This window comes from Erpetoichthys calabaricus, chromosome 8 (genome assembly GCF_900747795.2).
Source record: "Erpetoichthys calabaricus chromosome 8, fErpCal1.3, whole genome shotgun sequence".
Taxonomy (NCBI): Eukaryota; Metazoa; Chordata; class Cladistia; order Polypteriformes; family Polypteridae; genus Erpetoichthys; species Erpetoichthys calabaricus.
In genome coordinates, this window is record NC_041401.2 from 190,513 (window position 1) to 216,922 (window position 26,410).

Here is a 26,410-nt window from a genome sequence, read left to right on the forward strand (position 1 = left end):
CAAATTATTTCTTTACAGAGTGCAGCCACGGATATCGAAAGGAGAAAATGGTCCAAAGAAGGGTCCCTCTCTGATGGAGTCTGGACTCATAAACACACTAACAAACCTTTTCTCCCAAAAGCCTCTTTCCCAGGAATGGCAAAAATCGCCCATGGCCTCAATCACGCAGGTAGAGATGCCATGGTTCGAGATGTTGAAAAACATTGGAAGCTGTAGGTTTCTCTACATATGCAGAGCAATTTTGCAGACGCTGTGCAATATGTCAAAAGTTTAATGTGGGAAAAGGTACCCAGGTAAGTCCCGCCGTTACCCCTAATCCAATGGGTCCGTTTGAACACCTCCAAATGGATTTCATTGAACTAACCCCGTCTAAAGGGTACCGATATTGTCTTGTGATTGTCGATGTGTTCTCCCGATGGGTAGAGGCTTTCCCTTCAAAACACAACGATGCCAAAACAGTAGCTAAAGCACTAATTAAAGAGATTATTCCAAGATGGGGTATCCCTCAAAAGTTACAAACAGATAATGGCACTCATTTTGTGAACTCCGTTATAAATGAATTAACCACCTGGCTCCAAATTAATGTGCACCATTATTGTAAATACCATCCCCAAAGCGGAGGCATCGTAGAACGATGCAATGGCACTTTAAAAGCTAAACTCGCAAAAATTTGTGAACAAACTAATTTATCATGGCCGGATGCACTACCCTTAGCTTTAATGGGACTAAGGGGACGGACACACCGACAACTGGGACTATCGCCGTTTGAGATTCTGACCGGACGTCCCATGCCCATTGGCATGGTTGTAGGAAATGTGAATTTGCATACTGTGGACAATGATCTTCTCTCTAGTCTTGCAGGTCTCCGAACCTCGTTGAAGGAAATCCACCAGCAGGTTAATCAAGCCTGGAGGACCAGCCCCCTTTCCAAGGATTTACCAATTCCCTTGGGCACCTGGATCCTGGTTCGAGATACTCGGAGGAAACACTGGCATCAGCCTAGGTGGAGAGGACCATTCCAAATTCTTCTATCCACACCACATGCCGTGAAAGTTGAAGGACTGCCTGCCTGGATCCACGCATCGCATTGCAAGAAATGACTATCTTAAAAATACTTTTTCTGTTGACTGTTACCCGCACCCTCTCAGGATACCCAAGGATGGGTGGTGATCTCTATCTAAGTACTTTACTGCCTCTATGGAAAGGGCATATATGTTACATGAGGAGCACATGTCTCGTATAGCTTCTTCCATTTTCTCCTCCCCATCCGATTTCCCCCCCCCCTTCCCCTTCATCAACCATTTCAATTTAATTATATTGCCCACATCATTTTGTTCAAAAAGGGAGGAGTGTAAAAACATAAAATGATGTAATTAAACAAAATGTATGTGTGTAAGTACAGAAAATAGAACAGAATGATCAAACTTGTTTGTGTTTTGCGTACGTGACAAAAAGCATATATACTTTCTGGAAGTTTTCTTTTAATGATGTGTGTGACAAGAAAATATACCTTTAGGGTAAGGACTTTACCAATTGGAATAATACAAAATGAGTCAGGACGCTATTTTTATTGCTTACGTGGTCAACGATCAGGAGACTAGAAAGGTATAAAAGAGCAAGGACATCTGCGCTCGAGGCAGATGAAGTGCGGTGTCCTAGGACTGTGTTTCTCTGTCATTTTACCCTTGTCTGGTATGTATCAATAAAAGGTTTTTACTAATTTTAATTTTCTTCTCTGTCTTCAGTCACAAAAAGTGTCCACAGTAGCGAGATCCTGCCCCAAGTGGAGGAGTTCAAGTATCTCGGGGTCTTGTTCACGAGTGAGGGAATAACGGGGCGTGAGAGCGACAGGCGGATCGGTGCGGCGTCCGCGGTAATGCAGGTTCTGCATCGGTCTGTTGTGGTGAAAAAGGAGCTGAGCCGCAAGGCAAAGCTCTCAATTTACCGGTCGATCTATGTTCCTACCCTCACCTATGGTCATGAACTATGGGTAGTGACTGAAAGAACGAGATCGCGAATACAAGCGGCTGAAATGAGTTTCCTCCGCAGGGTGTCTGGGCTCTCCCTTAAAGATAGGGTGAGAAGCTCAGAGTAGAGCCGCTGCTCCTCCGCATCGAGAGGAGTCAGATGAGGTGGCTCGGGCATCTGATCAGGATGCCTCCTGGACACCTCCCTGGTGAGGTGTTCCGGGCACGTCCAACCGGGAGGAGGCCCCGGGGAAGACCCAGGACACGCTGGAGGGACTATGTCTCCCGGCTGACCTGGGAACGCCTTGGGATTCTCCCAGAAGAGCTAGAAGAAGAGAGGGAAGTCTGGGCATCTCTGCTCAAGCTGCTGCCCCTGCGACCCGACCTCGGATAAGTGGAAGATGGATGGATGGATGGATTGATGGACATTTGTTTGTGGAAAGTTACAGCATTAGGCCTGTTCAGAAGAATATCTCCTGAACCATGAAGTTTCTGTTTTTATGTTTGCCCGATGTCTTTATGTGATCCACTCACTAGATGCAGGGGGAGCTCGTGACAGTGACGTGACCTGTCTGATGTCCCACAGAGAGGCACAGATGGGAGCTGAACCCACAGACTTGGGCCTTAGCTGCTGCACCACACTGTGTGTGAGACATTGAGTTGATCTTCATATTCATATCCATCCATCCCCCCAGGTTTTTTATTATATTACAAAAATGAAATTTGGACAAGCAGAATTTTAAAAAACATTTTAATGAGCAGATCCAGGAGTTTGACATATACAAAGGATTGGAATCACAGCAAACTAATGTAATGTCGTTACAGTGTGCGGTGGCTGAGTCGGCGGGTGGAGGGTCCTGAGCGGGCTGGGATGTTGTGTCTGACTGAACTCTCATCTGCTCAGGGTTTGTGGCAATGGGAATTCTTTAGCACCAGTGCAGTTCTCCTACACTCCAGCAAGAAAAGAATCAGGAAGCGCCGCTAAAAGCAATATGGCGGGCGGCCAAGGTGATTCATGACTCGCAGCTCCCCAAACTCATCCCGGTCCATGGTGAGGTAGCAATACATTGGGAATTTTGTCTTGGAATCTCACGTCCACTCCACTGTCACCGCTCAGAATAGTATCGCTGCTTAAGACCATGTAGCACCAGTAACATTGTCCAAAACCAACAAGAGTAAAAGCAATTGAAAACCATTGTGCAAAAACTTCAGTCATAGAAGATTTGTCAGCAGAACGTCGTCGGTAAACCTCAGAGAGTCACGGAGAGCTGATTTACAAGAAGCAAGCGGGGCCGATGTCCACACCAAATTCTTGATCTGGGTTTCCGATATCCATAGGAGCAATGTCGACAATGGGAAGATGTAGCGTTCTCCGTGTTTTATATGTAAAGACTGTCTTGCCCCAATTGCCAGTGTGTTCCTGTGGAGACAATTTAGATGATAAGAAATTATAAGCTTGAAACCAAATAAGTAAATGTGGCAGATGTGAATACTAAGGGACAGGGAGATGAAATCAGGCAGAAAGTCTCCAGTCAGAAATCAAAAACTGAGTTGCCAAAGGCAGAACACAAAACAAAGGCGTTGTTGAAAGTTATAAATGGCCAATCAAGATCCAGAATACTAAGTTGCTGGGCCCTTGAGGTAAGGTCTGTTAGGTCATCCAGAATCTCGGACATTGTGACAGTGTGCTGCCAGTATAAATGGAGCCATGCTGGTGACAACACATTGAATGACTTCCAGGAGCACCAAACCCAGCAAGCAAAGCAGCATTGCAGGAAAAGCAAACCAAATTATTAAATATTAAGAGAAATGACAAAATGCACACAATAAATAACAATAGAACCGCCAATGGTTAATAAAGAAAAATGACAACAAGTACAGGAAAAATTTCTAAAACCAAAAAAAATGAATAAAGAAATTCAGAAACAAGAAAGGATGGAAGCTATGACTCACAGTGCAGCCGTCTTCCAGGACGTTGTAGGTCAGCCTGCTCACACCTTCAGCCTTAATCTCAGCATCGGCGAAGCTGAGCAGCTTGACCGCCTTCTTCACGTTGCCATTCTCAGCGTCCATGTATGCAATGCTGTTCTTGCAATGGTAGGTGATCTCCTGGTGGGCTGAAGTGGATAAAATGCGGAGGAATGCCAGCTGAACCTCTGCACTGCCTTCTGGAAGATCAGGGTCCCCATAGTTGAACTGCAAAGTGGAGGAAGAGTGGCAGTGATAACATACAGCAAAGTTGGGGGGGTAGCAAAGAGTAGAAAGATCATCACAAGGAGCCAACTAAATCAGCAGCCTTGATTCAAGTGACCTGTGTCTGATTCCTGCTGCTGCTGACAACGTCTCATGGAGGACATGCAGTGGCTGAGAGAGGGACAAACTCCTCATCAGTGACTTTAAACCACAAATTAACATGAAGCGGTCCAGCTCCCTTTGTAGCCCTGACCTGCAGTCATATATTGAACCCTAGCAAGAAGTGCTCACCTGGAATCCACCACTCATGGACTCTCCAAACCAGACTGCCTTCTTGGATTTGACGCTGCTGCTCCACCAGTTCTTCCGCTGAATACTGCTAATGGTGGCATTGACACACGTCTCACCAGTTTCCATGTTACAAAATACTTTGATAGCATCCATCTTGCATCCCTGGTTGGGGTCAATCCAATATTCACCTAGGGAACAGAATAACAGTCTCAGTGCATGAAGCAGGGGCAACTAACTGTGAAATTTGAAAATGTCTGAATTGGAATTAAAAGAGAGGGTCCGTCACCGTTTGAGTTTTGTCAGATTTCAGATTAATCTTATATAGTGCACCCCTTTCCCAAAGGCAGGCACAGAGTCTTCACATATGTAGCATTGTTTTATCATCTGGGTTTGAATGCTGGACTTCCAGGACATGGTCATCTAGATGTCCCTTTCATTTCCAATAGTGGGGCTCAAGGCAGCAATTCTGCAATTCTGAATGATCACATGATGCACAAATCTTTTTCTTTCCAACTGAATTTCAATTTATTTTCATCTAACAACTTCTCTTTTTCTTACTCATGAATGAAGCAAACTAGATTAGGCGCAGATGAATGCCACACAGAAGACCACTCTGGAAAACCCTGAGATCTGCATAGGCTGGAGTGCAAGGCAGCCTGATGAAAGTCAGAGATGCCATCTGAAGATTCACCGACAGTCATCAAGCTATCCAAGACATGGCACTGATCAACGAGACCGAGCGAGTGGCCGCTACACAATGTGAGGCTGGGGGACAGCCAACTCTAACTTGCTCCACGTTTTATAACCCTTACAAATTTAGCGATCGAGTGAGTCTAGTTATTTCTGTTTTGTAAGTCACTTTGGATAAAAGTGTCTGCTAAGTAAAAAATGTAAGTGTCTTTCTGAAGTGTCGTTGCCCGCACATTTCCACATGCTGTACACATTTCTGCTTGCCGTTCCCAAGGCCATCACAACGTGTGCTCTTTGTTCTTGTCTCTGACCTTCGCCTCCTCTTTTCATTGACAATAATCAGGGATACAAAACAAAAATATTCTGGACCTGCAAGTTGTGAGGCAGGTGGCCAGTTTGCACACTGGTGGTGCCCGCTGACTGACATGTCCAGGGCCTTCATCTGGTCACATTTCTGTGGGTGTGCTGCTTTAGTTTTGCTTTGCTGTTAATAAATGTTTGATATTTAGTAATCTATTTGACTTTACCATCGGTGAGACTTTGCATACCTGTGACCACATTTGCTGCTGTGGTGTGGACGTCACCAGAGGTATTTTATAAAAGTGTGAGTGGCACAAATGATATATGGAGCTCATTTGATTCAAAGGCATTGACTTTGCTGACAGAATTTAGTTTTGAGTAAACACCAGCGTGTTTTAACCTCTTTATTTATAGCAATAAATTCTTGCTTCAGGTGCCTTGGTGCTGTCTGTTAATCGACATAATTAAAAACCTCTGCCACTCTCAATTAACAAACACCATCACTGTGTTCTCCATAATGGACTGATCTATAATGAGACAACACAGGATATGTACAAAGATTTAGAAGGGTCAAGTTGTGGACTCCAAAATGGCACAAAACTCACTGAAGGTCAGTCAGCTAGAGTTGGTCAGGTATGAGATGTCATGAGAGCCACTTCTGGCCTTTAAGTTTCCACTCAGCAATCAGGTAGCAACCTTGCGCTTATGTTGTCACAGGCTTGACGGCAATTCCTGGACGCTTGAGGAGGAGGACAAATTAGTCAAGTTGTGGCAAAAGAAAACCTTGACTGTGTGAGATTTCTTCTGAGAAACATCATGAATGGATCATCAAAGAAGACATACTAAGGGCCATTGGCCAGCAGTTACAATTCCTGGCATCATCGCATGTTTGTACTTTATTTAATGTAGTTGGCTAGTCGTAAGATAGAAACTGATCCAGCAAATCTTCAGAGCGACCTTAGCTACAGAAATGGGGATGCAGTGAACTGTCAAATTACATTAGTGTCATGAGTCACAACCAATGGGGTCACGATGCAGCCTTGCATGAGCTTCCTCCAACCTCCATGAGTGAACGCCCGTACAAATGAGGGGCCCTTTATAGTTCACGCTCACAACACGTACACAAACACGTCCCAGCATTCATTTGACACATCCTCTGAGCACGTCCTCAGAAATTAAGACGCGTGATCGAGTTTAAGTACCAGCAGTGCGGGAACGTGACGTCAGAGCTCCTCTATCAACACGTGACAGCAGGCCGCTTTGCAGATCCTACAGGATCAATGTGCGTACTTCAGTGTTTGATGAATGGTTTGATGTGGTGAAGCAAATCATCAGACTTAAATGCTGACATAAATGCTTTTCTTCACCCATTTCTCACATTGGCAATACACGTGTCGCATATTCGCCATTGCAATGACGCAATACATTTTAAAGGTCTCACATACCATCTTCTGTGCCGTGTTTTTTTTTTTTTTTTGCACCTTTGCAACAGCATCAGAATGTACAGAAGTGTATTTGAACCATTGAGAAAAAAACAAATTAGGGACAGGGTGACGAAAAATTTTGACTTTAATCTCTAAATTTCAACTTTAATCTCGTAGTTTATTTTGTCATTAAAGTAGACCGTCATATACGGTGTCTTAAAACCGACTCAGTTGTCAATCGCTACGTTCTTCTGGGGCTGACAGCAGCGGCAGGCAGCGACTGGCACACAGAACACATTACTTTTATGATATTCACATGTAGAATCCTTAGATTTCAACTTGATATCACTTTCATGATGGAATGCATTAAACTATGTATGTTATATTTTACAGGTAAGTTGTTAACTTAATTTCAATAATGAATACTGTTGATAATGGCGCATGTGGGGGTGGCACAGTGGCAAAGCAGGTCACTGGTGGTCCCTGCCAGGAGTTCACAGTGCATTTTCCTGGTGGGTTTCCACACTGTGCTGTGGTTTCCTTCCAAGGACATGCAGGTTTGTGGATTTGGTGACACTAAAATGACGCTAATGGATGTGTGTGAGCTTGTGTTCACCTGGCGATGAGCTGATGCCCTGTCCAGGGATTGTTTCTACCCAATGCTAGCTGGAGTGGGCGCGTCCCTGGATTACTGGATGTAATCATTAAACATCCATCCTTTTCAGAGACAGTCAGGGTGTCCCGGGAATTTAAAGGATGTTTTGGGAAATTCACAAGACAGCGAAGCTGAATGTTCTTTCCTCACTGTTATAATTTCTCACACTGCCATCTGGTTGGAATCTTCCAGATTTACATAAAGTATAAGCATAAAGTATTAACAGCACACCGCTGGCCTAGCAGTAGCGTCCACAGGCGCATGTGTGAAGTATAAACCCGGCCAAGTTTAAGTGAGTGCTGAGACTTCATGGGGAAACACTTAAAGGAAGTCTAAGGCTTAGCAACACACATTACAGCATTTCTTACTGGACTATACAGGCAGATGTGCCATCTGTACTGCCCCAGGATGATTATGTGGAGGAGAATGCAACATTCATCTTTTGTGCAGCTTTATAGCTTTCTGAGAAATAGAAATAAAAGGTGGAGTACCGTTTTTAAACTCTGGGTGGCAGAATCTGAGGTCGCGACAGCTACGAGCAGGGTTCTTCCTTGATCCATCGGGAGTCAGGATGTTCTCAATTTGCGTGTTGATGTTCTTCAGGGCTGTAGTGATCTGGGCCAGGGTGGTCGCTGCCTCAGTGTTCTGGTCTCCAACCATGTATGGCATCCAGTCTTGTCCTTTCTCACCACCTGGGCCTGTTGAATCGCCACAACAGGGACCTGGTGGGCCTGGGAGACCTGGCGGTCCTGGAGGGCCTGAATTCCCAGATGGTCCCTTTAAAATGAATTAGGTTAAATGAATGTTCTCATATCTGAAAACTTTACAAACTCTGATTGAGCAAAAACTTTTTCTTGTGCCTTAGTGTCACTTACTGAGGGGCCACTGTCTCCCCGTTGTCCTCTTGGTCCTGGAGGTCCAATTGGACCGGGGTGACCACTTACGCCATCCTTGCCGGGACTTCCGGTGGAGCCGGGAGGGCCCTGTTGGTAGAAAGACACTCTTACTATTTGTTGTTGTGGTGCCAGCAGGTAGGCACACCAGATTTGTCATATCAGTGCAGTTCCAGTCACATCCTACCAATCTGGACAAACGTTTTTACAAGAACAATTACAATGAAGGATGAGAAGCAGGAACTTGAGGGTGCTTAAAATGTCCCTCAAGGCAGACAAAGTAGCTTATGGCACTTCAAGTCAATATTTTCTGGCTGCTGCTTTGTTCTACTCACCCTTGGGCCCATAACTCCAGGATTTCCAGCTGCTCCAGGCTCGCCTGAATGTCCCTTTGAAAGAAAGCATATTGTAAAATGAGCAGCGTTAAGCCTCCCATTGTGTATTTTAGCCCCGACTAACTTCAATGGCTTACTCACTCCTCCCTAATCGTCTCCCAACTCCTGTCTTCTTGTTACTTCTTCTTGGAAAAACTGAAAAATGACACGGCCTGAAACCATCAAGGCAGCATCCTGACCTTTTTGCCATTGCTTTTTGATTAAAATGTGGAATAAGGGGGCTGCTTTCTCCTTCAGTAGGCCTGTCGCTTTCCTATGACGGGGCTTCAAACACATGGGCTTTCCTAAAATTGTATTGCTGGTCAAACAGACGGGAAGCGTCACGGTCATTTTGATACATTAAAGGATGCAAACTGTTATGACCCAGCAGTAATATAAGAATACAGCACACTGTAAACCGATTCGTTTATTGTGCTTGTGAGAGACTGAGGACCGGCAATGTGTGTGCAAGATGAACGTAAGTCTGATAACAAACCAGAAGGGCAGAACTTCAAATTAAAAAGCAAGGGATTGACACAAAAAGAAAATCTAAAGCTAAACAAATGCTGGGCCTCAAACCTAAACAAAGTGCTCCGGTTGGACGTTGAAGACTTCAGCCAACACACCTGAGGGGGTCAAACCACAAAGTGTTCTTAAAAAGATAAAGCAGCAGAAAACTTTAGATCATTGAGCCCAACAAAGGTCACCAATTCTATCCACCTAATTTGCTAAAGTCATCCCCTCCACCACACTATTTGAATTTCTAACAGGCTAGTGAAGATCAGCCAATGCAGGAATAAGACGGAGAAGAACACAAGTCAGCTGGGGAGTCAGGGAGACACTGAGAGGTGTTCAGAGCTACGGCTCCAGACATCCCAGTCTTTCTGTGCCCCTCCACTCAGCGTCTCCATGTGCATCACGTTCTGCCTTAATAGCTCAGAGAGAATAACGAGAGTCAAGTAAACAAGCAAAGGTCTAAACCAGGAAATCCATTAACACCACAACGTCTGAACCAAACTGCTAAGCACTCATCAAAGTGGAGGTGAATACAAAAGTCCTGACTTCTTAGTAAGATCCTCACTAGGAAACACAACAAAGTTTAACTTTAAATGCAGGTGGCAAATGACACCATGTGTGGTAGCAACACCAATGGATGACATGTCTGAACTAATATTCAAAACCTCCATATCAAAGAAGATTCTGCACATTTCAGATTTCCAAACTCATAACATGTTCAACTTACCGGTGGTCCAGGTATGCCAGGTGTTCCGGGGAAGCCTCTGTGACCCTTAATGCCCTTCTCTCCAGATGTACCACTTTCTCCTTTGTCTCCACGGGGACCCTGAGGACCCTTTATGAGGTAAAATTAAATTATAAGCATCAGGAGATTTGATTTGACAGCTTTTTACTGATTGTGAAATATGCTGGACTGGTCACTTACTGCACGGCCAGGGATTCCAGCAGGTCCTGGGGACCCAGCAGATCCAGGTGAGCCCTAGAAGGAGAAAGAAGTAAAAGTGAATGTCCCACCCCATGATCCACTTTAAAACAGCCTACTGTATGTGGTCAAAAACCAAAGCCTAAAGCGACTTTCACTGGAAAGACTTGGTGCTCTAATAGGACCTGCCTTGTAACGCAAAAGTGCAAAAGACGCTATATACGGTCCACTTCTGCAAAGGGGGAAACAGAGCCCCCAAAAAGAAAAACAATGGGAGAAAGAGTCACAATCTTTAAAAATGGAGAGAAATGAGACAATAAAAAAGAAATCCCAGAGGAAGAAACTGAAAAAACTCAAAATGAAATTAAACAGGCTGGAAAGTCGCTACATGAGCTAAAAGGTGACGTCTTTATTTCAGGGCTGATGAGCCGTAATGAACCAGTAAAAAAAACAGCAATGTCCACAATGAATGAAAACCGTGCTCTCCTACAATAGTGAATCATCGTTTTAACTTAATCACATGATGTATAACAATCAGGATCAGCAAACAGTGACAAGTCCATCAGCAGACTTTCATTTGACATACCGTTTAGTGACATCCCTCCAGTACGAGGGTGTTGTACCGTGTTAGCCATTATGAATGTAGAGAAAAGCCAAGCAAAATGACACCTTTGATTGGCTAACTAAAAAGATTACAATATGCAAGCTTTCGAGGCAACTCAGGCCCCTTCTTCAAGCAAGATGTAATCCCTTGTGATGGACAGCCGGGTCCCATGCCCGGCAGGGACGCCCCTGCTGCATCTGTTCTGGGGGAGCAGCCATGGACACTTCAATACCTCCCCCAGGACGCTTGGTGGCAGCCTCCCTGGCGGACGATGATTCCCCAACCTGGCGCATGGCTCCATGGGAGATGGAGTCCTCCACAGCCTGGTTGGGGGCTCAGATGGCCGCTAGGGGGAGCTGCATGGAGTCTGCAGCCCCACCCGGAAATGCAATTAGGACCAGGTGGTCAAGCACCTGGAACGCTTCCGGGTGGGGTATAAAAAGGGCCAGCCACCACCACTCGAGGAGCCAGGGTCGGGAGGAGGAGGACTAAGCTTGCGGAGGAGTGGTGGGAGAGGAGAAAAGAGCGTTATTGTTGTTGTGTGGAAAAGGAGTGCTTTTGGGACTGTGTATTTTCTGTGGGTTACGGGGAAGATGTGCGCCCACGGGTGAAGAAGAAAATAAAAGTCCTTGTGTTTTATATGTGCCTCTGTGTTGTTCTGTGCCGGGTCAGGCGCCTATATAGCACCTTTTCTACACCCTCCAGAAAGTCATTTTGCATGTGACTTCACATTTGTGAAATCGCAAAAGATGTGGTGCAGAAGAGACGGGCAAATGTGCTAATGGAGCAAACTGCTTATTGTGAAACACCGGACAAGCAGGGCCAGAGCAGACTGGACATCCTGAGGAGACTCTGGTGTTCTGATGTGTGCAGCAAGCTGATGGAAGTGTTGTGCCAGTCCATAGTAGCCAGTGTGGTGTTCTACGCTGGGGTCTCCTGGGGTAAGCAGCTTGAGCTCAAAAGAAGCACAAAGACTAAACAAAGTTACAAGGAAGGCCTGCACCATCTCAGGATGAGCTGTGGACACACTGGAAGCTTTTTAGGAAAAGAGGGAGGTGGCAAAATTAGATGCCATCATAGAAAATCCCCTCTAGGAGGCGCTGAATGGAGCACTTTAAGCCACAGGCTCATTCCACCACCGAAACTCTGGGGGTCTTTTCTGCCCACTGCTATCAGTCCATTCAAAGCTTAAATGTACTCTTTAAATGTATTTATTTATTGCGTGATTGCAGTGGCGGGCCGTCAGGGCCTGCAAGGCCTTCTCTGCTGGCCTAAACAAATATCTGAATCACAAACTGATGTTAATTATATTTTGTCCATGAATACTTATTATATAATTCCAAATAGTCTGTCCGCTTCCTTTCATAGCTTTTCCGATGGTTGTGCTGCTTCCAGACATGTTTTTTCGTATTTAAGTATTTAACCAATCACATTTCAGCCATCATTTGTTGCCAGGCAGGGTCAAAGTCAATGACGTCTGCCCGGAGGCCTTCACAATCCGTTCTGCAGGCCCTTTAACACAAAATAAATGTCGATTAAACCGTTGCTTCAACCAATCAGATTTTGAGTTGGTGTCACTTGGGCCCTCTAGCAGGCGTACGGCAACGTCACCGTATTCAGACCCGTTGATTGGATAGGATGGTGTAATAGAAAAATCTGAATGAGAGCATCATAGGGCAGCTGTACACATTGGTATGTTTGGCGGGGAGCATTCCCGTGTCCACTGCTTCTGTCAAGTGGACATTTTCAGCCCTAAAGTGAATTAAAACTTATGCCAGAAATACGACAGGGCAGGTTTGACTTTCAGCATTAGCTTCGATGGCGAAAGAAAGGGACTTCATGATGGAACTGAAGCGCACGGATAATCTGTACGACAGAGTAATTGAACTGTTTTTGAGGAAAGAGAGGAGGATGGATTTTGTTTACAAATAATCTGAATTTTTGGTGAGTAAAATGTTGCGATTTTCCTAAATAATATTGCAAGTTTATGAGTTATTATTGATGTTTTTTATGTGTGTCGCGGGCTGTAGCTACAGTAGAAAGGAACTTGTTCACCCCGGGTTTGTCTATTCAGTAAAGGCATTTATTGTGGCTACAGGAGTTATCTATCTGCGATGCAACGGCTCTTCATACTGTATTTCTGCATATTAAGATGGTTTTTATAACCATAAATTAGGGTTAGGGTTAGGGTTAGGGTTAGGTGTGAAATGCACGGTCCGCCACTGCGTGATTGGCTGTATTATTTGTCCTGTGAGTTTGTATCCTTGTTTTTATGCTTCTGTCGCTGTATTCATTTGAATTTCCCCTCAGTATTAATACATTTTATCAAATCTAATCTAATTTGTTTTGTGATGAATCCTAATTTGTCTGTTCATTTCTTGTGCTGATTAAGGAACAGAAGTTGAATTTGAGCTATTGGCTTCAATACAGTTTTATGATTTATTCCTATTTGAATATTTCTGCAGCATATGAAAGGTGTTATTATTTTTTGTCTGGACTATGTGGGGTGCAGCAGTCATAAATGTATGTGTTAATGGATCAGGTGGCAATACACAAAGTTCACGCTAGAAGTGAATGAAGCCTGAGCTTACAGCACCGACGTATTGTCCATGAGCCATCCTTCTGCCCAAATGCTGACATGAATAAGGAAGTAGAACATAACATGCAGTAGAAAAAATGGGTGAAAAGTCTATAGCAGGAACTTCATAAACCAAGGCACTCAACGAAAATCAAAACGATTGACAACCGGAGCCCTAAATCACAAGGGACTACACAAGAAGGTTCGTCGATTTATCTGCAATTTCAGATGATGAAGAAGTGACCGACGCTGACCTTCATACGTTTGTGACAGTCATGTCACATGTCATGCACGTCCAGTCGCCTCTGTGTGCCAAAGTGTTAGAAACAGTAGACAATTAGACCACAGAGTGAGCGGCGCCCATAAAAAACAAAATGGCAGTGCAGTAAAATGTAAGAATCACTGAATTCCTTCAAAACAAAAACAAAATTGTGTTTCACTGACAGAATCAAATTCTGTGATATAAGAAACACCAAATGGGAAGCAAGAAACAATTTAAAATGAAAGCAGAAAAGACAAAAGAGACGCATGGATACACAGAAAGGAAGAAGAAATCTGCAATAAACTCAAATTACATTTTCTCCTCTTTCACCATTTTTTCCAGATTGTCCTGGTTGTCCCGGGGGGCCTGGGTGTCCTGGTGGACCATTGTTTCCAGGATTTCCTGCTTCACCTTTGTCTCCCTGAAGACAGAACAGAATTCCAGTTACTATTATGGTCACCTAGTCCTTCAAACCCAAAGCACTTCTGCTGTATTAAAGAACTGAAATGGCATGAAATACCTTTGGTCCTGAGAAGCCGTCTCTACCGGGGGAACCTTCTGAACCTGGACTACCCTGTGAAGAGCAAGGAGAGGCGTAAAGGGCAAAGCTTAAACCCACCCTCAGCCCCAAACCCAAGACAAACAGACTTGTAAGGTCAGCCAAGACAGTCGTCAGTAAAAAAGTTCTGAAAAAAGTGTGCAGCTGTCCTGGGGGAAAGCTTTCAGCTGCAAGAATCAAACCTGTTAGCCATCTTCATAAAGTCTACAGGTGGAGCATTTACGTGTCCTGCTCCATGAGCAAGGGGCCAGCACATTCCCACCAGACCATCCACTTACATTGGGGGTCAACCTCCAATGACTTAGATACTTACATCTTTTCCAGGTTCACCAGGGTGTCCACTCGTTCCTGGGGGTCCAGGTGATCCTGGACTGCCACGTTCTCCTTGACTCCCGGCACTTCCTGGCTTTCCATCTTGTCCCTGTAGAAGACATTAAAAGAGTTTATTATTCAAAACCCATGCTGAAAAGATGAGGGAGGTTGTGTTTTATTAACATGCTGGAATTCTATGAGGAGGCAACAAATGGATACCATCAAAGTGGAGCAGATGAGATTATTTACCTGGACTTTCATTAAAGCATTTGATAAAGTGGTTAAGTTTGCAGATGATACCAAACTGGGTGGACGGGCAGACAATCAAAAATCCACTGAATCATCACAGAGGGACTTGGACAGCAGACTGGCTTGGGCAGATTTGTGGAAATGTAATGTCAGTAAATGTAAAGAATTACACATAGGAAGTAAAAATGTGAGGTTTGAATACACAATGGGAGGTCCACCTTATGTGAAAGATTTAGGAGTCTTAGTGGACTCTACGCTATCACTTGACAGATAGTGTTCAGACGCCATTAACAGAATGTCAGGTTATATAGCACCTTGATGTGTGGAGTACAAGTCCCAGGAGGTTCTGCTCAAGCTTTATAACACACTGGTGAGGCCTCATCTGGAGTCCTGGGTGCAGTTTATGGTCTTCATAAAGACATAGCAGCGCTAGAGAAGGTCCAGAGAAGAGCAACTCAGCTCATTCCAGAGCTACAGGGGATGGCTTATGAAGAAGGATTCAAAGAGCTGAGCCTTTACCGTTTAGACAAAAGGAGATGAAGAGAAGACCTGAGTGAAGTGTTTAAAATTATGAAGGGAATGAGTCCAGTGATTTAAAATGAGTTCATCAAGAACACGGGGACACAGCTGGAAACTTGTGAAGGGTAAATTTCACACAAACGTTAGGAAGAGAACCACAGACACCTGGAATCAGTGACCAAGTAGTGTGGCGGAGAAGAGGACTTTAGGGACTTCAAACCTCGACTTGAGGTGATTTTAGAAGGATTAAGTGGCAAGCTTTGTTGGGCTGAAAGGCCTGTTCTCGTCTAATTCTTCCTAATCTTTTAATGTTCGAAAGTCTTTCTGAAGATCACATGGGGAACGACTTTCATCAAATATGCACAATCTTGGGCAGAGTCTGGCTTGTGACATCCCATGTTGCAATTATTAAAGCCTCTTTCAGCTGGCCATCACATCCTGGCTACTGATATGCATAATACCCAGAAAATAATGATGAAGAGTAGATACAGTGCAAATATCCCAGACACAATACCAATACAAAACGAAAGTGAAACTATAAATTACAACTTAGGGAAACTGAGAAAAATGATAAAGTGAACAGATAAAAATGAAAATGTTGAGGAAAAACTAAACAAATGTCCAAGTTTTAGTGGGCATCAGGCTCATTCTGCTCTCCAGCACTTCCTGAAGTTTAGTGGTTCTCTTGACTTTAAGGTTGGGTTCTTGGTTGGCATATTTTGAATTTTAGTTGCAGCTGTTAATGACACAAATAGCTCTCTGAAGATATTTGTGAGAAACATAAATATGAGCTGATAAACATCAGACAAGACATTTGTCAAAAACAGACAGAAGCCATAAACAAAATAAGGTAGATGAGAATCGGGCCGAGCAAAATACACCATGAAGTGGAAACTTAGCAAAGACGACAAACCAAAACTCAGTCCTCACACAACGGCCTACTTAGAATTCAGCCAACTACACTAACAAACTTGAAAACATAGAATCCACCGAGGGACGCGGGACGAGGGACAAATGAACAGCAGTGGTGTTTGTATGTCACGCTTGACAGTCGCAGTCACATGACTATCGAAAACAAGACTGTCACAAAGAGTTACTTATTCGGTTCATCTTAAACCCGAAAATAAACCACAGGGATGGATTTCTGGTAATTCAGAACCAAAAATAAACCCACAGCACATGTGCAAAGGTATTTGTTACAACAGTGGCACAGATCTGTGCCCGTATTTGTCAAGTGAATTACTCTGAAGAATTGCAATAAAAGCCTTACTAGGACAGCGATGTGTTTAACCTCAGGCCCATTTTTGAACAACTGCGCTGTTTCTGACGTCTCTCTCACTATTTCAGTGCCCTGATCATCTGCCACAGTCCACAATCCCCACGAACCTTCTGCGTGGCTTTACTTATCCTTATTGGACCTTCTCTGCTGGTAAAGTGTAACACGAATGTCCCAGGGGTTTGTGGGATGCGGAGCTCAGCATAACTTTGTGACATCTGGCTGTCAATCATCCATCCGGACCCCTCTGTTTTCAGGCAATCTGCTGGCTGCTACAAGACAGTTTTCATCCAAGACCACCCGTGTGTTGATGCTGTTATATCACTTGGGACTGACATATTGGTGCTCATCCACATTTGGGGAAGTGATGTTAGGGTGCATACAAATTGGCATGAATGCAGCTTGCTTTAACATTACCACGGGTGGCATGGTGGGCAAATGTATGATCTGAACATTGCTTTGTGTGTTGTAGGGGCATTCAAAATTCAAGAAATGTCTGGTTGTGACATTCCCAAAGCCTTACTATTGCAAAGCTGCCTTCACTTTAATATCATCTGACAGCAAATGGCTTCACCTTTTAGATGGCACAATCACATAATGTGCAAGAATATTAGAATATTACAAATTTCATCCCCTCTCTGTCAAACTGATGTACTTTTACAGGTTCGTTGTGAGTTCTTTGTTGTCCAGCATTTCTGAAATATTCACCTTTCCTGGGATGAAAACCTCTGCCTGATCGCCACCTTCTGGCAGCTGCTAGAAAGTCAGGAGAGCTCACGCTAAATCGTGGTGAAGTTAGGAATAATTTCCTAATTTAGGAAACTTGATAAAATGCTTTTCCGTCTACTCCTAAGAGAGGACAAAATGTGCATCCCTGTCGTGGTATTTGGTGGCACATTTGGAAAGTGCTTGAACTACACATAAAGAAGGCAGCAAATACCTCATTAGAGTCAAGGGTGGAATTCTCCAGAACACTTCACTTACCGGAGGGCCAACTGAGCCTTGCATACCAACAGGACCTCTAGAACCGGGCAGTCCAGGACGTCCCAGAATCCCAGAGGGGCCGGGAGGTCCACCAGGTCCTGCTGGACCCTATAAGAAAGGAAAAGACAATTTGAGAAACCCAGAGAACATTGGCAAGACAAAGACTGAAACACCCTTTGATGGCCAACTGCCATTACTGCATGTCCATCTGGCCTATCACTACAGCAAAGAGCCCCCACTACTGAAACGTCACTTACTGGCTCTCCTTTAGGTCCGGCATCGCCCCTTTCTCCAGGATTACCAGCTTCTCCTTTTGGTCCGGATGAGCCAGGTCCTCCAGGAGGCCCAGCATTGCCAGCAGGTCCAGGCGGTCCTGGCTTACCGAGGTTACCTGTTGGTCCAGGGGGGCCAGGGTTTCCCTTTAACAGAAGAAAGGACAACAGCAAGTCATTGTAAAGCAGATGGTCGTACTTCTGCTCCGCTGCCACCTTCTCTGGGCTCAGGTGCAGTGCCAGTACATTTGATTCTTCATGACACACAGACTGCAGGGCCATGTAAAACTGTGTCTAGTGGCTGCCAGTTGGCATCAGAGGCGGCAGACTGAGCAATGTGTATGGGGTTAGGGTCTTACTGATGGGTACAAACTGGAACATAAAGCCACTAAAACAAACCTGTTGTAGATCTGTTTGGTTTCTCTGCAGTCACAAAAAGTTTGGACAATAAAACAATTAGTGATGAGTCACTCAGAATTACATTCACAGAGAAATGTTAGAGATTTGCTTTGCAAAAAGTTTCGCAAAAATGGTTTTATAGCCAGCAAAATGTGTGTCATAGTCACATGAAGAAAGCTGTTTAGTTTCTGTCTGGAAGCCTTGTCCTGCAGTAATTCCAAGTATTCTTTCTGTCATTTAATACTTAAATAAAGATCTCTAGTGGAACAAAAGTCACATGTAGTCACTGGTGAGGTGTGCGTTGTGCTTGTTCAGGTGGGCTGATGCCCAGTTTGCCAGTTATGATCACAGTCCTAAAGGTGAAGTTCCACTGTGTCCGGAGTGTGCAGAAATCACAAATCAGGAAAAGGCAGCTGCCAGGTAACGGCAAGAGGAGGGCTTCCTATATAGTGCCTTCGTCTGTGAGGAAGACCCAGGAATGTGCACAATGGGGTCCATTTAGTGCGTAAAACACGCAGCCTGTCACATTTTTAAAAATGAGCTGCGCTTGACTGCAGCGTGTGAACGAGAGCCACAGAAGAGAAGTGATGTGGCCGGAGAGCAGCGCGTCACCTCCATTACATAACAAAATGCAGTACTGGAAATGAGGGCTCATTCTTTAACAACCAGAAGCTATTTTTATTTAGTTTGTATTAATTTGTCTTTCACAGATACAAAGTGCATGCAAAATGAATGTTTGTGTCATCTTTCAAAACTGCGTGTGAACCAAATGTGCCTGTTTTGCTCCTCACTAGAAGTCCTCCAGCAGATGAAATGGCTTTGGTGGTGTGACGTGCTGAAGGACACACTTGTGTTGTCACTCAGTGCTCCACATTATTGGCTTGTGACAAAATGTAAGAACCTGAAAATATTTGCATATGTGTGTGTGTGCGTCTCTTCCTTTTCTGGAAGTGGTTTATTTGAAACTATTTTAGTAAAAGCGTTTCGAATGAGGATTAATGCGACATGAGTGACACGGGAGTGTTTCATGGACGTTTTTGATACTCTTTGTTGTTATCCTACGTTGGTCACATGCTGTGATTGTTGAATCATAAACCTCCATTGTGCATGAACGCATGACATCAATTTTTTTTCTTGGCCATCACTATGAAGCATTAAGTGTCGTTAACATTTTAATAAACTGGAGTATTCAATTAATACTGAAAGACAGTTCGCTAATCAGGGACTTTCTTCACACACCGACGTTGCTATTATCCTAATCTCGAATGCCTCAGAAACACAAGCGCTGAACTTTATCCTGTCGCACCAGTGGTGTTACCATAGGAACTGATAATGCTAATCTCTCAAAATGGTGGTACCCATAATTAAACAAAATGGCGTCACAGTATAATGGTAAGATTATTTAACTTTTATGAAAAACCCTTCTAGATTAAAAAGTCTAGAATGGAGTTCTTCAGCTAGTAAAACCCCAAAACAGTTGCATACTTTGTGCATAAGACTTGAGGAAATCTCATAAAACAATTAATGAAAAACACCAATCATAACAGCTGTCGTCCCACAGACTCTGCTGTCCATCCAGCAGGGTGAAAGAACCCCCGCCATTCTAGCTGCGGTGCCAGGCCTGCCCTTCCATTACTGCTTATTCTAGCTTGGCAATCTCAAGAAAATGGAGGCCATGCAGGGCAGCTCCTTTATGAATTTGTTTCAAGCAGAACGGAATTCACTGAGGGGCTGCTCAGATCAGATGGTTGTGTTTGTCGTTTTCAGTTCATTCGAGGTCACTACCACGTTACATTCAGGGCTCTACGTTGGCACCCAGGCTCTGAAATACGAAGCCTTAAACAGCTTTAGCCGGAGCACACGTCATTATTACAAGATGCTACTTTTCTGAACGTTGGAGGGATTAATAAGACTGCTGTGGTTGGACAATTGTTCAGCTCCAGGACTCCTGAGCTTTGGACTGAGACCCTCGAGGACTCTGACTCGAGTGGCTAATTAGGCAGTTTAGACCACCATGATGCTTTTAGTAAATCGCTCTGCAGTACAAGCTTGGCCATCATCATCATTACTGTCCCTCTTCGATTCTACCACGTGGATGTGTTCTTCTCTAAACTTTGCCACTAAACATGTCTGCAAGCCTTCTGGAGACGCCATGACCGCACTGCGCTTTATTCTTTACATGCGTTAGGCGGAGGGCTTGTTACGTACATTTGGACCGGGTAGGCCATTGCTTCCACGAGGACCTGACATGCCAGGGGGTCCCTAGAAAGGGAAACAAAGCACAGTAAGTCTGTGTAAAGAGAGTGACAAACTCACACACCCCACCTATAGAGGAAATACATACAAGGCCTCCAGGAGGTCCAATGCCGCCTTTCTCTCCAGCAGGACCATGTAGACCCTGAAATAATCCAGAAATGTATTAACACTTATTGCTGGGCAAAGACACTTATGAAAGACAAGCACTCCCATGAGCCCCAGGGACTCATTACCGCTGGCCCAGCGACACCAGGTGGTCCCGGATTTCCTGACAGTCCAGGTGCTCCTCTTTCTCCACTGGGGCCTCTCTCTCCTTTTCCTCCAGGCTCACCACTTAGCCCCTATTTTCAAAAAATGAACACAAAGAACCGTCCTTGTCACAAACAGCAGGCAGTCCCTGAGAGGAGACACGTGGGGTGCACACTCAGATAAGAAAATATATTGGTGTTAGTAGTTTGAGACAACGGAAAGAAGGGGAAAGTGCGCCAACTGCACCTCTCCGGTCAGATGTGCAGAGAAAAGAAGAAGAATGTGTGCTCTTTTCTCCAGACGTCAGTAATTATCATCAGTTCTCCTGTAACCAGATTGTGATTCTCACACTCAAATGTGACACCAATGCAGGAAACATGAGAAGGAGGAGACGCCTCTGCCTGCAGATCCACCACAGGACAGCTCAGCACTCCAGCCATCCCTCCATTGCATTGACTTTGTTCCATTTGCCATCTCCGCCTTAAGAGATGTTGATAGTGATATGGCGTTGGCACTTTGATCAGCTCTTCTCTCAGTATGGAGTCCCCACCACTCACATATTTTTCTATTTACATGTTCTGATCTTTGTAAAAATGAATTTGCCTCACGTCCTTCATTCTTCATCAACACTCAAACGAGTGCAGAGAAGAGTATTGGTAGCACTTTACTTCTTTCAGTTGCCACAGAGTTCATGTTAAATGGAGTGAAATTCGTTTGTTTGTGATGCTCATTTTTCATCTAATTCAGGTGAAAACTACATACTGGACACACAATCCAGATTAATATTGTCTAAAATATATCAGGAATTGAAACAATGCCACAAAGCTCCTGCCTCACTAGGTCATAAGTTCTGGGGATGTTGTAAGTTAAGATCTTTTGTGATTTATGAGATATATGCAGATTTACGATCATCCCAACTACTCTGACAGCAGCATTTGGAGTCACTTATGACAGGACTGGGCTGTCTAGCGATCCGCTCATCGTGACGTCCTGCACTACACTGGTGGTGTATCAGCTACTCCAGAAAGAATATAATTCACCTTCCATAACACCATGGGACAGTCGCGTTTTATATTACAAATAACAAGAAAAGCTTTGATAAAATGAACTGGAGATGAAACTGTAATGAGTTCACAAATGCAGTAATCCATCTAGCACTAGACAGAAGGGTGATAAGAGGAAGCATGTGACACCACAACAGGGGTTCCTTTACATAAAACACTTCAATTTTAAACATACTGGTGTTCCAGGGAAGCCAGCCGGTCCAGTAGATCCAGGTTCTCCACGTTCTCCCTGAGGATGACAAACTCAGAGATTTTAAAAGAGGAGAAAAAGTACATGAGACAATCATCTTGAAGGCAATATGAGAGAGACTTACAGGGGGGCCTCGACCACCAACAGGTCCGGGACCACCAGCAGGGCCTACTTCACCCTGAGAGAAAAAAGTCAAAACTGAGCCCATCATGTGGTGGTCACACACATTAGCCTGGCTTTGTATCTCAACTCACCTTCTCACCAGAAGGACCATTGGGACCAGGAGGACCAATGGGACCTACAGGACCCTGCAGAAAAGACAAAAGAAACTCTTGAAATGCTAAGCTTTCCCACAAACTCTTTAAAAGCTAAGAGCTCGCCTGGCTTATTCATCACTTGGCCGTTTTGCACTTCTCATATACACGTCCATATGAATTTTACAGCAGTGAAACTCCTCTTCTAAGTCATGCGTTTGGTCAGATTTGTGTCATTTTGTATTAAAGGAGGAAATGCTTTTTGGGAAATTGCAGCCGCACTCATCCTTGTGTTGTGGCATCTGCTGCTGGGGATGTCAAACTGCAGTGGAAGGTGCTGGAAGTGGTGGAGGGCCGATCGAGCTTTTCAGCAGATTTCCTCATTATCGATGTTATGGAGATGACGCTCATATGCAGTTTCTGTGTGTATTTTGTATACAATCTTGTCTTTAGTACATTTTCTGTAATTGTTTACTAATACTGTACAATAAACCTTGGCACAATCTCTGGACAGTTTTTGAATTACTGTCACTTACTTAATATCTCAAAGGTCACATTGTCATTTTACAGAAGTCACACTCTCAAGCTTCTCTAGTTTAACAAACAATCTGATTTTAATTCATTTTTTCAAAACGTCTCAGACATGAATGAAATGTTTCTCCATATCTCATAAACAATTCAGCCATGTCGTAGATAGCAGTTTTAATGTCTGTTAATTTAATTTCACAGTCTTTACGATGTCAGTAACGTAACACGCGGGATGTGTGCAGCCCCCCAGTCACCTCCCCGGCACTTTCAGTTCCCTACTGAACCCCCTCGTCCTTCTTCATTTTAAAGGTTGCTGTGGACTTCTTCACATGGCCTTGTGGTCCGATTGTGTTGGCCTCGCCTCACCGCACCGCTTACTGTTTTTTGAGATTTTGTGTGTTTGGCAATCCTGCCATCGTATGACAGTAACAGCAGCAGCAGCCGAGGCAGACGTGTTCCTCTTATGGCAGCGTGTGATGTCACAGACTCCATTTTAAGCTGACTCGCTGTCACTCAGGCCTACAGACGTTTGAGACCTCTGGAATTTGAGCAGGTGTTCCATCTTTTTATTTATTGTGTTTTAGTCAGGATGTCATTCTGACTGGCATCACTCCAATTTGTGACACTGCAGTCACCATCTTATTTCAGTTGTAAATGTTCTTTGCTTGAATTTTGAATCAGTTTGAAGGAGGTACGCAGCTCTTCTTGAACGAGAAGTTGAAGGTTTCTGCTTGCTGACTTTAGCCTTCTTGTGACATCGATTCTCACAAGACCTCAATATGAACGTCTACACGACTGATCTTTCAAGTTTGTTAGACTCTCCAGGTTTTCTTCATTTTTATTTTTATTTTGCATTCTGCCACAACGCCATTTTGTGCCCTGGTGACCTCAGGTCTGGTGTACAAATCAGGACCATCAGATACTGTATGAGACCCGTCATGTTCTACACACGTCATACTAATTGTAGTCTTGTGAAAAAATTAAAATCAACTCGCTCTGCTCCCATTTTGTTTAAACGTTTGTCTCTCAGCTTTGCGGACCGTTCTCCTTGTGCTTTGAATGTATGATCCACGTTTGGGCGAGACGCTCAGGTTGGCAGTGTCTTTTCTTGCTTGGTTTTTGACTCTCCTTTTTATTTATCTTTTGAAGAACAAATGGCGGTTTTCATTACTTGGTATAATATAATTGTGACAATGATGTGGTTTAGTTCATTTTTTCTAGGCTTTAGAATTTTTCTGTTGTGTTTTCAGGACATTAGAACTCTAAACATTTGATGGCTTTTGTTATGAAATGTTCTTCTGCCGCAGTCGAAATGAACTGACATTGAATTTTGAGGGCACCGGTAATGAGAGACTCGTTCACTGAAGTGACGTCGAGTGACAGCAGGGCCTCAACAGCAGATCAGTCAGCATCGCAGATCGGTCATCGCCCGAGTTCAGGGAGAGTCGTGCGTGTGACTAATTGTGTTTCTGATTTATGTTCTGGATTTGACTAAAGCTACAGTAACAGGTTTGATTTACTGATTTTCACTCGACGTGTTTCTGACTGAAGTTTTGTTTCCTAACCTGTTGTTGTCCGCCTTTTGTCTCCTCAGTAGCTGTGCCCCGTTTTCTAGTTTTCTGTTTCTGGTTGGTGATTTAAATCAGTTGTGAGGGATTGCCGGCCATATATTCCGGCCAACACCTCCAGGCCACCAGGTGGAGCTCTCCCAACAGCATGGAGGTTCCCCGAATTCCAGCAGGGCCTTATGGACCTTGTAGTTTGTATGCGCAGCCCTGCTGGATACCATGGGGGCCACCAGGAGCCACTGTGGGGAGGCTCTCAGACTGCTATGTGCCCTATAACCCAGAAGTCCGTCATGAACACATGACCGGAAGGAACGGCGTGCTTCTGGAGTGAAGAAATGGAGTTGTTATATGACCTGGAAGTGTTCCTAGTCACGTGGACTGAGGGGGCGAAACACTTCCAGGTCAAGGACTATAAAAGGATGCTGGGAAATCCCAGACGTTGAGCTGAGCTGGGAGGTAGAGTGGCGAAGTGTCTGGGAGAGAAGGATTGGTATTTGTATTTGGTTTATTGATTATATGAGTAGTGTGGAGTGGAGGATGCTTTGTGCACGGTATTATTACAAAAATAAAGAGTCTTGGACTTTTACCTGCTGTTTGGAGTGGTACCTGAGGGTTCAAGAGGTCGATAAAAGCCTCTACTGCTACACAGTTCTAAAGGTTAAGTGGGGTGACTGGATGGTCCGGCAGATGGATGAAGAGTGCAAATGGATTATTTTCCAAGATGTAATTCTACTGAACTAACTGCTGTACATGGTTCATAAGAGCTACTGGACTGTATGGTGTCACGTGTGGTGACGTCAGCAGATGTTCTTATTCGATTGGTTCATCTCAAGCCAAGAGACCATCAAGATCTCCATCATTCAATGAAGCTTTTAATTTGGATGATCTGAAAAGGTCTCTGACCTGATTTGTGGTTGTCAAAGACCCGACAGAACACATCATAAGACGATTGTCCAGCCGTGATGGCTTCCCCAGTGGTTATAGGTGTATTTAAAAGCAGCTCCTTTCTTTTGTACCAGCAGTCATCTTGTCTTAAAATCTCTGCCGTGCTTACTTGGGAGGTTCAGGTTGGACTGCAATGTCAAAAGCACACATTCCCAGGGAGCGCACATCCACTACATATTTCCACACATAAAAAGGCGCTAACAGACACCCCTCACTCTGTAAAATTCCCCGACATTCGCACTTTGAATCGCACAAACCTCAGGCCACAGCACTCACCCTCATGCCATCTTTTCCAGGTGATCCATCACCTCCTCGGCTGCCGGGTTCTCCCTGTAGAGAAATAAAACTTTGGGTTAAATTCTTAAAAGGTGCGTGTTGAGAGCTGGTTAGGGGGCACCACACACCGTTAGTTTGAGGCCAACTCATGTCATTTTAACAAAAGAAGATAAAGAAGCAGAAGAAGGCAGCAGGGAGGAAAGGCCAACTCCATTAATCATAAGCAGGAGGGCACTGCACACGGATCAAAGCACCTGGGAGTCTCCTGGTCTCGGAGTCCCTCCACCTGTCCTTGTGTGGTGGCATGTGCCATGGCAGGAATTTCTAGTGACAAAAAGATTTCAGGATGAAGCAGAATCCTTCAGACGCCCACCACTGTGACTGGCAAAGGTGGCATTTTCTCTTCCCTTTATGTGATTTGATGGTAGCAGCGAAGGGAAGAAAAGAAGATTGGCAAAGATTGGGAAGGAAGTGGAAGAGGAAGAAACAAGGAGGTGGAAGAGATGAGGCAGCACGTTATACAAACCTTTTCACCTCTGAGTCCTGGGGCTCCTTGTCCACCTCGGTCTCCTGGCATCCCTTGCAGTCCAGGGCCACCAGATGGTCCATTGGGACCAGGGGGGCCTGGAAGACCCTTTTTTAAAAAACAGAAAGGACAAATGTGTGAAAATTAAGCAGATCACAAAGCAAACACATTGCAGTTGTTTCTGGAACACAAACATCATGGAAGCCAAAGTGACCTGAAAAGAAGAACATTGTGGGCGATCACCACGGACATGGAGGTGAGAGCAGCTGGGTGCTGAAGTTCGTCACATAATGTTAAGACTTTTGCCTGGCAGGG

At 44.4% G+C, this 26,410-nt stretch overlaps 1 protein-coding gene across 1 annotated transcript in view; it reads right to left on the bottom strand.

Annotated features, from left to right (window-relative positions):
* Positions 1 to 2,701: 2,701 nt before the first annotated feature.
* LOC114655219 (collagen alpha-1(III) chain-like) overlaps positions 2,702 to 26,410 on the bottom strand; it is a gene marked incomplete at its 5' end in the record, with an annotated part of 44,500 nt that continues 20,791 nt past the window's right edge. The window contains 21 exons of the mRNA XM_051930444.1: positions 2,702 to 3,387; positions 3,921 to 4,163; positions 4,452 to 4,639; positions 8,012 to 8,297; positions 8,396 to 8,503; positions 8,749 to 8,802; positions 10,031 to 10,138; positions 10,229 to 10,282; positions 13,983 to 14,090; positions 14,190 to 14,243; positions 14,542 to 14,649; positions 17,569 to 17,676; positions 17,826 to 17,987; positions 20,448 to 20,501; positions 20,584 to 20,637; positions 20,729 to 20,836; positions 21,984 to 22,037; positions 22,123 to 22,176; positions 22,253 to 22,306; positions 25,570 to 25,623; positions 26,096 to 26,203. Coding sequence (XP_051786404.1) covers positions 3,241 to 3,387; positions 3,921 to 4,163; positions 4,452 to 4,639; positions 8,012 to 8,297; positions 8,396 to 8,503; positions 8,749 to 8,802; positions 10,031 to 10,138; positions 10,229 to 10,282; positions 13,983 to 14,090; positions 14,190 to 14,243; positions 14,542 to 14,649; positions 17,569 to 17,676; positions 17,826 to 17,987; positions 20,448 to 20,501; positions 20,584 to 20,637; positions 20,729 to 20,836; positions 21,984 to 22,037; positions 22,123 to 22,176; positions 22,253 to 22,306; positions 25,570 to 25,623; positions 26,096 to 26,203 — 2,268 coding nt within the window. The remainder of the gene's footprint in view (positions 3,388 to 3,920; positions 4,164 to 4,451; positions 4,640 to 8,011; positions 8,298 to 8,395; positions 8,504 to 8,748; positions 8,803 to 10,030; positions 10,139 to 10,228; positions 10,283 to 13,982; positions 14,091 to 14,189; positions 14,244 to 14,541; positions 14,650 to 17,568; positions 17,677 to 17,825; positions 17,988 to 20,447; positions 20,502 to 20,583; positions 20,638 to 20,728; positions 20,837 to 21,983; positions 22,038 to 22,122; positions 22,177 to 22,252; positions 22,307 to 25,569; positions 25,624 to 26,095; positions 26,204 to 26,410) is intronic.